Raw genomic sequence first — 12,846 nt, 5'->3', positions numbered from 1 at the left:
CATTATTCTCGAATTGCAGAGTTGTATGGTTTTCCTTTGATGAAACAGTGCTTTATCAACTGGCACCCGTTTTAGGGGATAGAAGGCCTATCCTTAGACCGATTTTAATGTTTCAATAGTGATAGAACATTGAGAAGTTTGACCCTTTCTAACTATTTTTAGTGATTTTTTACACTAATTTATATTTAAATCTGCTAAATAGACCTACGATTAGGTTAGGTTCAAAGACCTGTGAAAATCTACAGTCTGATGGATGTGTTTTAAATGTCCCATCCGCTCTGTGATGCTGACCTCTTAGGTCGTTGCAGCAGCAGTGACGTCACGTCGTGTCCGCTGCAACAGGTTACTGTCTATGACAAAACACCCAGGGCTGGGTTAAACAGTGCATTTCAAATGAAAGAGCTAGGTACTGTCACGTTAGAGATGATGGTGATGGAGTGGCTCCCTTATCTGTCCTTGGACCCGATGGGCGTTTCCTATTGACGCAGGTGACGGCGCGGTGAATTACGGCAAGCGAGATCACGGGGAACTCCTGGTCAAACACACGAGGCGGTGGAGGTGAATGAACCGCCGATCAATTTCTTCGGAAGACATTATTGCAGAATTACGGTCAGTGAATTCAGATAGGAATATATTCAGTTTGATACATGAATTAATCGAAGCGCTTTGGAAAGTAGGCCTATAGATGATCACACACACATGCCAGATCTGACGCGTCACATCTTTGTTGCTTGGTCGCGGTTTGTTTTGGAAAGACATCTTATTTTTTGCAAATTAAGTTAATTCACACCAATTCAGCGGACGATGGACGGTGCGGAGTTAGATTCAACATTCTCATCCTGGCTGCTCAATTGATTTGAATCCATTTATTTTTTGTGTTGTTTTTTAATTAAAGTTACTTGATCAAACTTTCCTGACTACAGAGCTATGTAATGAGAACTAAACCTTCATTTAATTTAGACAACGTATTAACTCCGGTGACATGAGGAGGCCAACTACATTCTGACATAAAGGACTCATTCTGGTGGCAATGTATACGATAGTGAGATTCGTCGTTATTATAGATGTGGGGCAATTTGCCTGTTTAACTTGGTGATTTGCCTATGTTTACAGAGTGTCTGTTCCCTCATTATCGCTTCAAACATGGAAGTTTAACGTCATCTCAAGTGCATAAGGAAGTTCAGAATCCAGGCCATAATGTGTTCCTAATAGCTCGGTCAGTCCTTGAATTTGCCATCGTAACATAGATATTTGTTGTCTGTTGTGCTTTGGTGCAACTCAGTTGGCCCTTTACCTCAAAGATCTCTTGCTTTCCAAAGATCGCCACAGGTGTAGGTGATCGCTCGGAGCCCTGAGTTGAATGTTCTCGTGTGTGTGCGTGTGCGTGTGCGTGTGTGTGTGTGCGTGTGCGTGTGTGCGCGTGCGCGTGTTGGCAGGTGAACGTCGATAACGCCACACAGTTCCCCCGGAGGCCGAAGCGGGTCACGGGGACCGGGTTTCTTCGTCGCTCCTCGTTCTGAACGATGTTAATGGACGGAGCTGGGTTCTCCACTGCCGCTCCTTCTCCTTCTGTTGTTGCACCTCCACCACCACCGCCACCACCACCACCTCCTCCTCCTCCTCCTCCTCCTCCTCCCCCCCCACCCCCGCTGGCCACTCCAGCACCATGCACCAACCAGAGGCGCTGCATGAAGAAGGTCAACTGGGTTGCCATCCCCGGCAGGTGCATTCTGGGTAAGATGAACGTGTGGACGTCCGGGCGCTCCCAGACAGAGGATCTGGTGCTGGACCTCCGCAGCATGGAGGAGCTGTTCAGCCACGGCGAGACGCAGGCCCCGTGGAGGGGCCGCCGGACCCCCGGGGCAGGGCACAAGGGCGGCGAAGGCCTGACCCCCTTTTCCAAAGCTGCGCAGGTAATGAGGTGTGTGTGTGTGTGTGTGTGTGTGTGTGTGTGTGTGTGTGTGTGTGTGTGTGTGTGTGTGTGTGTGTGTGTGTGTGTGTGTGTGTGTGTGGTTGCTTGTCATCCATGGCTGGGTCTTGAACCCCTGGTGGAGACCCCATTATCAAGCTATTAGGGTGCTCTAGGGGTCTAAACACTGCAGTGTAGGTACAGCGAAGTGCTCCCTGCTTGAATGCTCGGTTATCTTACTTACACAAGAACGATGGCTGGTAAGCTCTCTTTTTCTATCGGACGACCTCATATGCTGGACGATTTGATTGCCTCGTCTTTTAACTGCAGATGGACATCGGCTGAGGCTGGATTCTGAACATGGAACGGACATAAACAACTCATGATCCGCAGTCTCTCTCTGTTTTAGATCTCCATTCTGGACGCCAAGAAGAGCATGAACATCGCCATCTTTCTGAAAACCTTCAAGCGGTAAGGGATGAAAAAAGAAAATCCTTCTGAATATGGAAGATTTAAAAAGAGTGTTCTATAGAGCCGGGTCCCCAAGCTTTTGACTTTATGTGCACCTCTCAATTGTCATTAAGTCCCTTCACGGACCACCTCAAATACATGCACTAAAAACTAGATAGGTACACATGCATTGGCTGAGCAAATGGCCATCAGTTACTTGGATTTAAAACGTGAAGATATTTGTTTATTTAAATGATTCTCTATTGACCTTGGATACAGTCGAAATATAAATGCCACAGGCTGGGTGATGCTATTCCTGGGAATCATTATTACATTTAACTTTTGGATAAAGGTTTCTTCGCTAAAATTTGAATAGCAAATACCCCTGCTTTTATGTCAGTTCGTAACGGCTGCAACAATGATGGTTTGAAGTGAATTTGACTAAAACACTTTGCCCCACATACCGCTGGTAATCGTCTGACCTTTGGTATTGAAGAGGCTCATGCAAATGCCACATGGATGTAGTTTGCTAACGTGAGACACTTTGTCTTTGGCACTCAGTAAAAAGGCTTCCTATGGTCTTGTATCACAGGGCCGTTTTCTTCTGCACTGTTTTCTGATTGGGCAGTTTGGTTTAAAGTGGTGATATTATGTCACCAGGTGTGAGTGTGATGAGCCATTACAAGCCCTTTGAAAATCAGCCTTTTGCTATGTTTTAGAGACATCACAAGTGGGCGTGTCCCCATAGATGTATGATGAATAGATCAGTCTCCCAGCCTGCACAGTGGACTGTAGCAAAGGTTGCTTATCTATCTATCACACATCTAGGTGGACACTCCCACTTGTAATGTCACAAAAACACAGGAAAAGGACGATTTTCAAAAACCTTGTAATGGCTAATCACACTCACACCTGGTGGCTTACCCCTTTTTAATATTAGGTCTGGTGTAATCAAGTTGACCTGCGTTGTCTCCCTTCATGCAGGCCTGTACCAGAAATGGTTGAGGACATTATTCATGGCAACTGGCTGCGATTTGGAACGGGCAAACTCGGAGAGCTTTGTAAACTGCTTCCAGATACAAGTGAGGTAAACAAACAAAACTATGATCTTTATTCCATATGGGTTAGGCTCAACATACCTACGCAGTATCCGTATTAAGTATTAAAGTCCTCATCAAGATCGACCCTTTTGTATGGTAACATTCAGCTAGAGCAGTACTACTTTTAACCCAGCAATTGTCGTTCAGGTGAAGAAGCTGTGCGCTTTTAACGGAAACGTCTCACACTTGGCTGAAGCTGACCGCTTCATGGTGCAATTGGTTAGAGTTCCAGGGTGAGTCGAAGGCTTCTTAGTAAACCGCTTCATTGTAATATCTATAAATCCTATGTCTTGCCTACTGTGTCTAACGGTTGTACAAATTATTTAGTCCCAGGGTTTCTGTGGAAACCCAGTGCATAATGTAAAGTGGCCAGCTAACTAAACATATATTATCAATGGTGTGAAGAGGTGGTTCTTCATTTTCTGATGATGATTATCTTAATAGCTATGATGAGCGATTGAAGGCCATGGTGCTAAGAGAGGAATTCTTCCCCCTAATGGAGGAGATGAAGACCTCGGTGGATGTGATGACCAAAGCAGCTAATGGTAACATCTGTCAATCTCTCAGTGCAACAGTCAGTTGCTCTTTGTGTTATTTTATTGTTATTGTTTTTTTTTAACCTTATTTTCTGATTCTCTCGTCCTTCCTAGAGCTGTTGGACTGTGATGACCTCCACTCAGTGATTCGGCTGGTGTTGAAAGCTGGGAACTATATGAATGCTGTCAGTGTTCTTCATGAAAAATATTCATCCCCAAGTAGTAGTTTTAGTAGTTTTACATATATAGTAGTTCATATTTCCTGAATTGGAAACACTTCATACCTCTCCCAGGGCGGACACAGTGGGAATGCCATCGGCTTCCGGATGAATTCCCTGCTCCAGCTGTCCGACACCAAAGCCAATAAGCCCGGCATGAACCTGATGCACTACGTGGCGAAGGTAGGGACCGGCCAGGCCAGGGCGATCCGACCAGTGATCTCCTTTTAAAAGGCTATGGCGGATCCTGCCTTGGAATTCCGCAGAATGATTGGAATTCTCTCGGAATACTCGGAATAGCTATGACCGATGTTTCTCAGGGACACCCCGGTTGGATTGTACTTTCACGACTACCCATTATTTTTCAGTTAAGAAATAAAATGGACGACCTGCAGTGAGGTCAACAGCTTTCTCCTGTTGAAATGAGTTCTGCAGTCTTAAGTGGCCGTTTCCGTGACGATGACATTTGTCATAGTTTGTTAGTTTCATCAGCGTGTGTCTAGTGAGTGCGTGCCATCTCTGCCTTATTGTATTCATGAGTCTACGTCCACACACAGCAAGCGGAGGACATTGATGTCGAGCTGCTCACGTTTCCCTGCCAACTTGAACACATCGCAATGGCTTCAAGGTAAGCGGTTCACTGCTGGTTATTTAGGACCCTTCACACGAGACATTCATTTCAGGACCTGGCTCGCTCCTCAGCCTTGTGTCTTTTTGCGTAGGCTTACATAGCACTTGTGATTCCTCAGCTCTTTGACCGAGGAGTCTCAGTCAGCTTGAAGCCGGTTGCCACGTTACAAAGAATCTAACATGCAGGCAGAAACCGCCGTGTGAACTTTAGCTTCAGTGGTTGTTAAATGTTCCACTGACTGTTTGAAAGCCTGTTGTGGCCTTTGTGCTGACAATGTTGTAAATGACACAGGATTTGCCAAGAGGAGGTGAAGGCCGACTTTGAAAGAGAAGTTAAGAAGATTGAGGAAGTGATGTCGTATGCCAGCAGACAACCCAGTCTTCTCCAGCAGATGGAGACATTTCTCCTGGTAAGGCTTTCCCAAAATGATGCCAAATTATGTCAACCATTCATGGGTGGTCTAGTGGTAATTTTTTGATATCCCTTCTGCGAGTTGAAGCCAATTTTTTAAACCATTTCTTTTCCCATTACATTTGTCTCCAGAGGGCCAGACTGAAGTTGTCCGATCTGAGTTCTTCTCTCAGTGAGCTGGGTAAACTGAGTGAAGCGGTGGCCGAGTTCTTCTGCGAAGACCCGGCCGTCTTCAAACTGGAGGAGTGCTGCTCTGTCTTCAACTCCTTCTGTCAGAAGTTCCTCACAGCCATTCAGGTCAGCCTGCACTCGGTCTCAAAGGGCGTTGTTGTGGATGACGGTGTTAATGAAGTACTTCTGTGCACCGTACTGTTTTGATTTACGGGAACATGGCCTCATCTCAAGGGCTGATTATGGTTATGGCGAACACGGTCACACAACGCAATGACCACGCAGACGCTCCAACCCATTCATTTACCTGTTTTGGTTCTGCGTCGGGTTTTAGCGAGCGGACCAATCACAGCCCTTGCTGCTGCGTCGCCTCGACAGAAGGTTACGATTTCTGGGAGGCGCACGTCAGGTCCTTGCGGTGGTCGCAAGGAGGGTCCGCTAGGACGTAAGGGGTCCGTAAACCCCCTTGCGTTGCGTGAACGCGGGACCATAATCAGCCCTTAAGGTCATGTGACGCGGGCAACGCCAACGCTAAGTAGAACCTCTTCATCCAACCACAGGACAACCGGCTCCGCGAGGCGCTGGAACTGAGACGCAAGTGCAAGGACTCGGCCCGCGGCTCGATCAAGCGGCGTTCCACCTGGTCCGGGCAGGAACCCCGCGCCGTCGGGAAACGCTACGCCTCGTCGGAGACCCTCGACTCCTCGTCCGGAGACCAGGAGACCGCCGGCTTGGAGTCGGCGCTCCACAGCTTCCTGGCCGCCGCGGCTCCGAACCGATGCCGGAGGAAGCTCATCCCCGTGGAGATGGGACCGTTGTTGGAGCTCAGCAATAGCCTGACCGAAGCCCCGTCGTCCCGCTCGGAGGGGCTTGAGGAGATCCTGGCGACGCCTCTACTGCCAAGCCTGGAGACCACCCTATTGCCAAGCCTGGAGACCACCCTATTGCCTAGCCTGGAGACCACCCTACTGCCTAGCCTGGAGACCACCCTACTGCCTAGCCTGGAGACCACCCTACTGCCTAGCCTGGAGACCACCCTACTGCCTTGCCTGGAGAGTACCCTATTGCCTAGCCTGGAGAGTACCCTCCTGCCCAGCCCGGAGGAGAAGGACCTCACGCTCACCGTGGAAAACCAAGAGGACGGCCAGACGAAGCGAGCAGTGATTTGTTACCAAAACTGCCGAGGTAAAGGCACAGGGGCGGACTGGCCTCACCGCTCTGACTCCACCCTGGCTGCTCTTGCGGTGCCGGCCACCCCTCTCTCCACAACCAGGGATTACATCTTGAGGAGTAACGGGCCTTCTTGTTCGCCCTGGACCATCGTCAGCCCCTTCAGCGACCCAGAAGGAAACGGCAATCCGCGCAACCGACACAGCCGTCACAGCAGGCGGGCCTTCTCCATATCCGACGCAGACGAGCTGGACGGCGGCTGTTGGCAGCGGTCTCCCCCCACGTCTTCCTGCTCCTCGACGACCATCACTCCTTCCGCATTCTCCGAGTCCTCCGCTCTCGAAGACCCCAACGAGGACCGAGGAAGAGGAGCAGCGGCGGACTCTCCATCGGGTTCCCCCGACAACCTCGCTTCGAGAAGATTCGTCCCAGAGTACCCGGCCGAGATGCCTCTGTCCCTGGGGCCGCTGCTCCGGTCGTGCTCCCTGGACGAGACCAGGACGCCTCCGGTGCACGGCTCCTGGTGGGGAGAGCTGATCCACAAGAGCATCACCCATAGGACCAAGTCGTGCTCCTCGTCCAGAGCGAACTCGCCGACGGAGGACGTGTTCACGCCGAAAGAGGGAGGCGGCTCTGGGTTGATCTCGTTTTTCAGACGCTTTGGGAGCAAGAGCAAAGCTCCGGATTCAAGAGTGCTGAATTATGGAGAAGCAGGTCTTTGAGTTGGCCGTCTAAGAGAAGGATCCGATTTTCTTCTTTAACCATTTTACTTATTTGTTATTTATTTGAAATATTTTTGCTGTGAAGTCTGACACTTTTATCGTTCACTGGGACCAAAGGCAATCAAGGACTTGTTTTGAAATTGACGTGTTTTTAGATATTTAGATGTCAGGCTGCATTCCAAAAATTCTTAATTCACATGATACAATATTTAAGCATTTGTCTTTTTGTGTGTTTGTGTTTGTATGTTCAATAAAGTGTATTTTCAATTAAAGTACCATTCATTTGAATTCACCATTGAGGCACATTTGAGTATTAATTTATTCTAAATCAACAATATGCAAGTGGATTTAGCCTTACTCGTGTGAAAGCTTTGTCGACTTTTTGATTTCCTGAGCACTGCGCTGCATGTCATCTTTCCTTTAACTCTTCGACACTTCAAGCTGTTAGGTCTTCATCGTCTGTACCATGAAAATCTTGAACCTTGTCTACGTGTCCCGATACATCCAGTAGATACTAGAATATAATTGATATACAGTGCCTTGCAAAAGTATTCACCCCCCTTGGCATTTTTCGTGTTTTGTTGCCTCACAACCTGGAATTAACATGGATTGTTTGAGGATTTGCATAATTTAATTTACAGAACATGCCTACAACTTTGAAGATGTTTTTTTTTTTTTTTATTGTGAAGCAAACAACAAATAGGACAAAATGACAGAAAAAGTCAATGTGCATAACTATTCACCCCCCTAAAGTCAATACTTTGTAGAGCCACCTTTTGCGGCGATCACAGCTCCAAGTCGCTTTGGATAAGTCATTATGAGCTTGCCACATCTTACCACTGGGATTTTTGCCCATTCCTCCTTGCAAAACTGCTCCAGCTCCTTCAAGTTGGATGGTTTGCGCTTGTGAACAGCAATCTTTAAATCTGACCACAGATTTTCTATTGGATTGAGGTCTGGGCTTTGACTAGGCCATTCCAACACATTTACATGTTTCCCCTTAAACCACTCAAGTGTTGCTTTTGCAGTTTGTTTGGGGTCATTGTCCTGCTGGAAGGTGAACCTCCGTCCTAGCCTCAAATCACGCACAGAGTGGTACAGGTTTTGCTCAAGAACATCCCTGTATTTAGCACCATCCATCTTTCCCTCAACTCTGACCAGTTTCCCAGTCCCGACTGCTGAAAAACATCACCACAGCATGATGCTGCCACCACCATGTTTCACTGTGGGGATGGTGTTCTTTGGGTGATGCGATGTGTTGGGTTTGCGCCAGAAATAGTGTTTTCTTTGATGGCCAAAAAGTTCAATTTTAGTCTCATCAGACCAGAGCACCTTCCCCAAAACATTTTGGGAGTCTCCCACATGCCTTTTCGCAAACTCAAAACGTACCATTTTGTTTTTTGCTGAAAGTAATGGCTTTCTTCTGGCCACTCTGCCATAAAGCCCAACTCTATGGAGCGTACGGCTTATTGTTGTCCTATGTACAGATACTCCAGTCTCTGCTGTGGAACTCTGCAGCTCCTCCAGGGTTACCTTAGGTCTCTGTGCTGCCTCTCTTATTAATGCCCTCCTTGCCCTGTCCGTGAGTTTTGGTGGGCGGTCGTCTCTTGGCAGGTTTGCTGTTGTGCCATGTTCTTTCCATTTCATTATGATAGATTTGATGGTGCTCCTGGGGATCATCAAAGATTTGGATATTTTTTTATAACCTAACCCTGACTTGTACTTCTCAACAACATTGTCCCTGACTTGTTTGGAGAGTTCCTTGGTCTTCATGGCAGTGTTTGGTTAGCAGTGCCTCTTGTTTAGGTGTTGCAGCCTCTGGGGCCTTTCAAAAAATGTGTGTATATGTACTGACAGATCATGTGACACTTAGATTGCACACAGGTAGACATCATTTCACTAATTATGTGACTTCTGAAGGTAATTGGTTGCACCAGAGCTTTTTATGGGCATCATAACAAAGGGGGTAAATACATATGCACATGCCAAATTTCAGTTTTTTATTTCTAAAAAATAGTTTTATGTATATATTTTTCTCATTTCACTTCACCAAGTTAGACTATTGTCTTCTGATCCATCACATAAAATTCAGATTAAAAAAATATTGAACTAAAGGCTGTCATGTAACAAAATAGGTAAAAAGCCAAGGGGGGGTGAATACTTTTGCAAGGCGCTGTATAAAGAAAACAGACGTGCCCATTATATTTATGTTTCCTCAGTGCCCCAATACCTCAGGGCACTGTTTTCAAACCGTTCTTCCCCTTCTGTTTTTAGTATGACCTGACTCCATGCTGATATCAGTCAGCCCCTGACAAAGACACATTGAGATCCTTCCACCACGGGTTACGGTGTTTGTTTCCAGCCATCTCATTTAAAGAGGCCTGCAGTGAAAGAAAATACGTCTTGGCGTTGGGTGGGGAGAAGGGCTGAGGGTGTGGGTTCCACAGCTACCTCTGCTATCTGGTTCATGGCTTGGAGATCTTGATAGGTCCAACTGGCAATCAACCAATGAGGTTATCAGCGGACACTTCGTATTTGGCTGTGATGAAAGTAATTCTGCTACGATGGGTACATCAGCACTGCAGTCGTTGCCTTCAGGGTTAAACATGGGTATGAACTCAAAACACAATGAAAAAAAATACAGGAGAGATAATAGACAGGAGCTTGAGTGGCAAGACAACTGGCACTGTCTGTAAGCTGAGAGAGCATTCAGGACAATTGCACCATTGTGACGTTATGTCGAGTCCTGGCTCATGTGAGCCAATTCCTGCAGGGACTGGAGGGGACCTCTGTCTCACTCTCTCTCTCTCTCCCACTCTCTCTCTCTCCGTCTCTGTCTCTGTCTCTCTCCCTCCCCAGCCCACTGACTGTGCTTTTCCGTTCTTTATGGAGTTATGTTACTGCAGATGGTACACAGAAGAATGAATTGAGAAAAGCTTTCTGGGGAAGTGAAGGGAACATTTCAGAGTGAGCAACGGAAAAAGGTTCATGCCAAGGTTTTATTATTCTGCAGGCAAGCATTTTATTCAAGTGACTATTTGTGAAAGACTGAATGCAGAAGAAAGAACCAATCAGAAAGTTACACGGATGTTTTAAATGTAAGAGGGACCTGCAATAACTTTCCACTGCGTTTTTTAGACCAACCTTGAGGGTTTCAGGCCTGCCTGTTGCACAAAAAGGTAAGCTCTGGTCTTTTCTGGTATTATTCAAGGTAATGTCAAACCCATCAGGCACAAACGCAAATAAGGCAATGCAACATTGCCTCATTCTTTCATTAAATGTGTCATTAAAAAGGAAAACACCTGTGTGATCCTTTCAAACACAATGTGTTAGTACTTTATAACTACCTCAGTTATTTAGATACTACGGCTGGTGCAGTATTATAAAAAATACTTTTACATTTGGTACACATAAAGTACAAGGCTTCCTATCTTCACTATTTGTAATATGCCTTAAACTAAGCTACAGTTCCTGCTGTACTTAGCAACCCAATCACATTGTACAATTACTTTTTATATCATGGGAAGAAAACCTGGCCTATTTTTTTCTAAACTTGCTTTGGCCTATCAGCCACAAGATGGAGCAGTATCTTAGACTTTAGCTCCAAGCTAGACTTGGCTTGACCTGGTTATTGACATTGATGATATTGTTTTGTATCTCTACAAATACGGTTGTCATTGTAATAATGTAATTCGCTTCCTCAACAGGAGACAGGCAAAAGCCATCCTCTTAGGAGAATTTAGGAGTATTTGCAGCATTGGATGACTCATCCTAAAATCAAAATGGACGGGTATGTTTGAATCACATTTCTATCTTCTTATTGTTTTCTAGCTCTTTCTTGTTTTCCTGAAGTTGGTTGTGGTGGTGTAAAGATATACAGTCTTCATTCAGAAGGCTGTGTCTGGGTCTTTTCACAGTAAGATGACAGCAGGGAGTCTGGCTGATGGACAGCAGGCTGATTATAATTAGAGATAACAACACATTCTGATGAGATCCTTCAGTTACCATATTCATTACAGAATAGAAAAACATCAAATATAAGGTCACCACTTATGGGGAATGTGGGGTTTTAGAAATAGGGGAAATCAGGACTTGATTTAGAAAGAGGCCCAGTTGACATTGATTTGTTAACTTGCTCTTTTTGTGTTGACTTGTTCTTTTTGTATTGACTTGTTCTAATTGTATTGTATTTTTGCATTAGTGAGCATAAAGAGAATATGTATTTCCATGTCAGTCACTTAGTTGTGACTATGTGTGTGTGTGTGTGTGTGTGTGTGTGTGTGTGTGTGTGTGTGTGTGAGACCACCACCACTGCCCAAGGGCAGCCATGACAGGGATGGATGCCGTCTGCTGTCACTGGGAACCAAGGGTCTGGTCACGTCAAAATGTGTGTGTGTGTGTGTGTGTGTGTGTGTGTGTGTGTGTGTGTGTCACCTCTTGCGGCGGTCAATAAGCCAATCCTGTTTGAGCTGAGGACGAACACAATCAGAGCTCAGCAGAGAGGAAAGGAGAGAGACAGGGAGAGAGACAGCATGGTGCGGGTGTCATTTAGTTTGTCACTTACATCTTTGTACCGTCGCTTATGTTTACCCCTTAGGTGATTTGTGTGTGTATATATTCTTGGAGTCCCTTTTTTGTGGTAGTAGTAGTATTTTGTAAGAGGCAGTTGGGTCATTCTTGACCTTTGCCCCTGCAGAAGAGAGTGGATGGTCCATGAGGATTGGACGTGAGTCATTATTCTTATAAGTAGCCTAATAAGGGCATGGTGCAGAGGGACGTCTTAGCCCTATGAGAGTTAGCATAGTGAGTCCAAATGCCACAGCATAGCCCAGCTATTCCTCTACACTAATACACAGAGGCATCACGAGCCTGCTTATTCAGCTGATCAACCAGAAGGTTAAAGTGCAATGTTAAGCAGTGTAAGTAATTAATGCTTTCCTGGAGAAACTATTATTATTACCGTTATTCCTTACAGGGTTTATTAAGACAAGGAGTCTATTGTTGCCACACTGCCTCAACTGTTGTCATCAGAAGAATGTGATGTAATACGCACAATTACTCACACAGATACACGCACACATACTTACACACACACACACACACACACTCATGCAAATAACAGGCAGGAGAGAGAGAGAGAGAGCGAGAGAGAGAGAGATCCCTGCAGCAGTTTGCTGTTGCTGGATACAGCTCATGTACTCCTGTATCAGGTTAGGAATACACACACACACACACAGGGCAGCCATCTGTGTGTTCGGCAGAACAGGATGCAGTCTCCATAGCAACATTGTGCCACCGCTGCAAAATCCTTGGATGATGGTCAAGTCTAGCCTCAGCCTCCACGCAAGCCAACACACACACACACACACACACACACACACACACAGGAATGTATTATATACCCAATATTCCATTTTTACATACAAATATTGAGATTCCCTCCAGTACCTAATTATCTGTGTGCGAGCGTGTGTGTGCGCGCGTCTGACTATGTGTGTGTGTGTGTGTTCTAGCCTTATTTAATTGAT

General features: G+C 46.1%; 1 protein-coding gene across 1 annotated transcript; it reads left to right on the top strand.

Moving 5' to 3' along the window:
- Positions 1 to 1,523: 1,523 nt before the first annotated feature.
- On the top strand, positions 1,524 to 7,318 carry fhdc3 (FH2 domain containing 3; the record flags this gene model as incomplete). Its single annotated transcript, XM_079739002.1, has 11 exons — positions 1,524 to 1,913; positions 2,319 to 2,380; positions 3,344 to 3,446; positions 3,607 to 3,692; positions 3,904 to 4,004; positions 4,110 to 4,180; positions 4,289 to 4,396; positions 4,771 to 4,841; positions 5,136 to 5,253; positions 5,388 to 5,552; positions 5,987 to 7,318. 11 exons carry the CDS (start codon positions 1,524 to 1,526, stop codon positions 7,316 to 7,318), a joined length of 2,607 nt encoding a protein of 868 aa, XP_079595128.1.
- Between the last annotated feature and the right edge of the window lie 5,528 nt (positions 7,319 to 12,846).

This window comes from Pollachius pollachius, assembly GCF_949987615.1.
Source record: "Pollachius pollachius genome assembly, chromosome: 6".
NCBI classification, from domain to species: Eukaryota; Metazoa; Chordata; class Actinopteri; order Gadiformes; family Gadidae; genus Pollachius; species Pollachius pollachius.
Note: the sequence above shows the minus strand (reverse complement) of the source record. Positions and strands in the feature narration are given on the sequence as shown.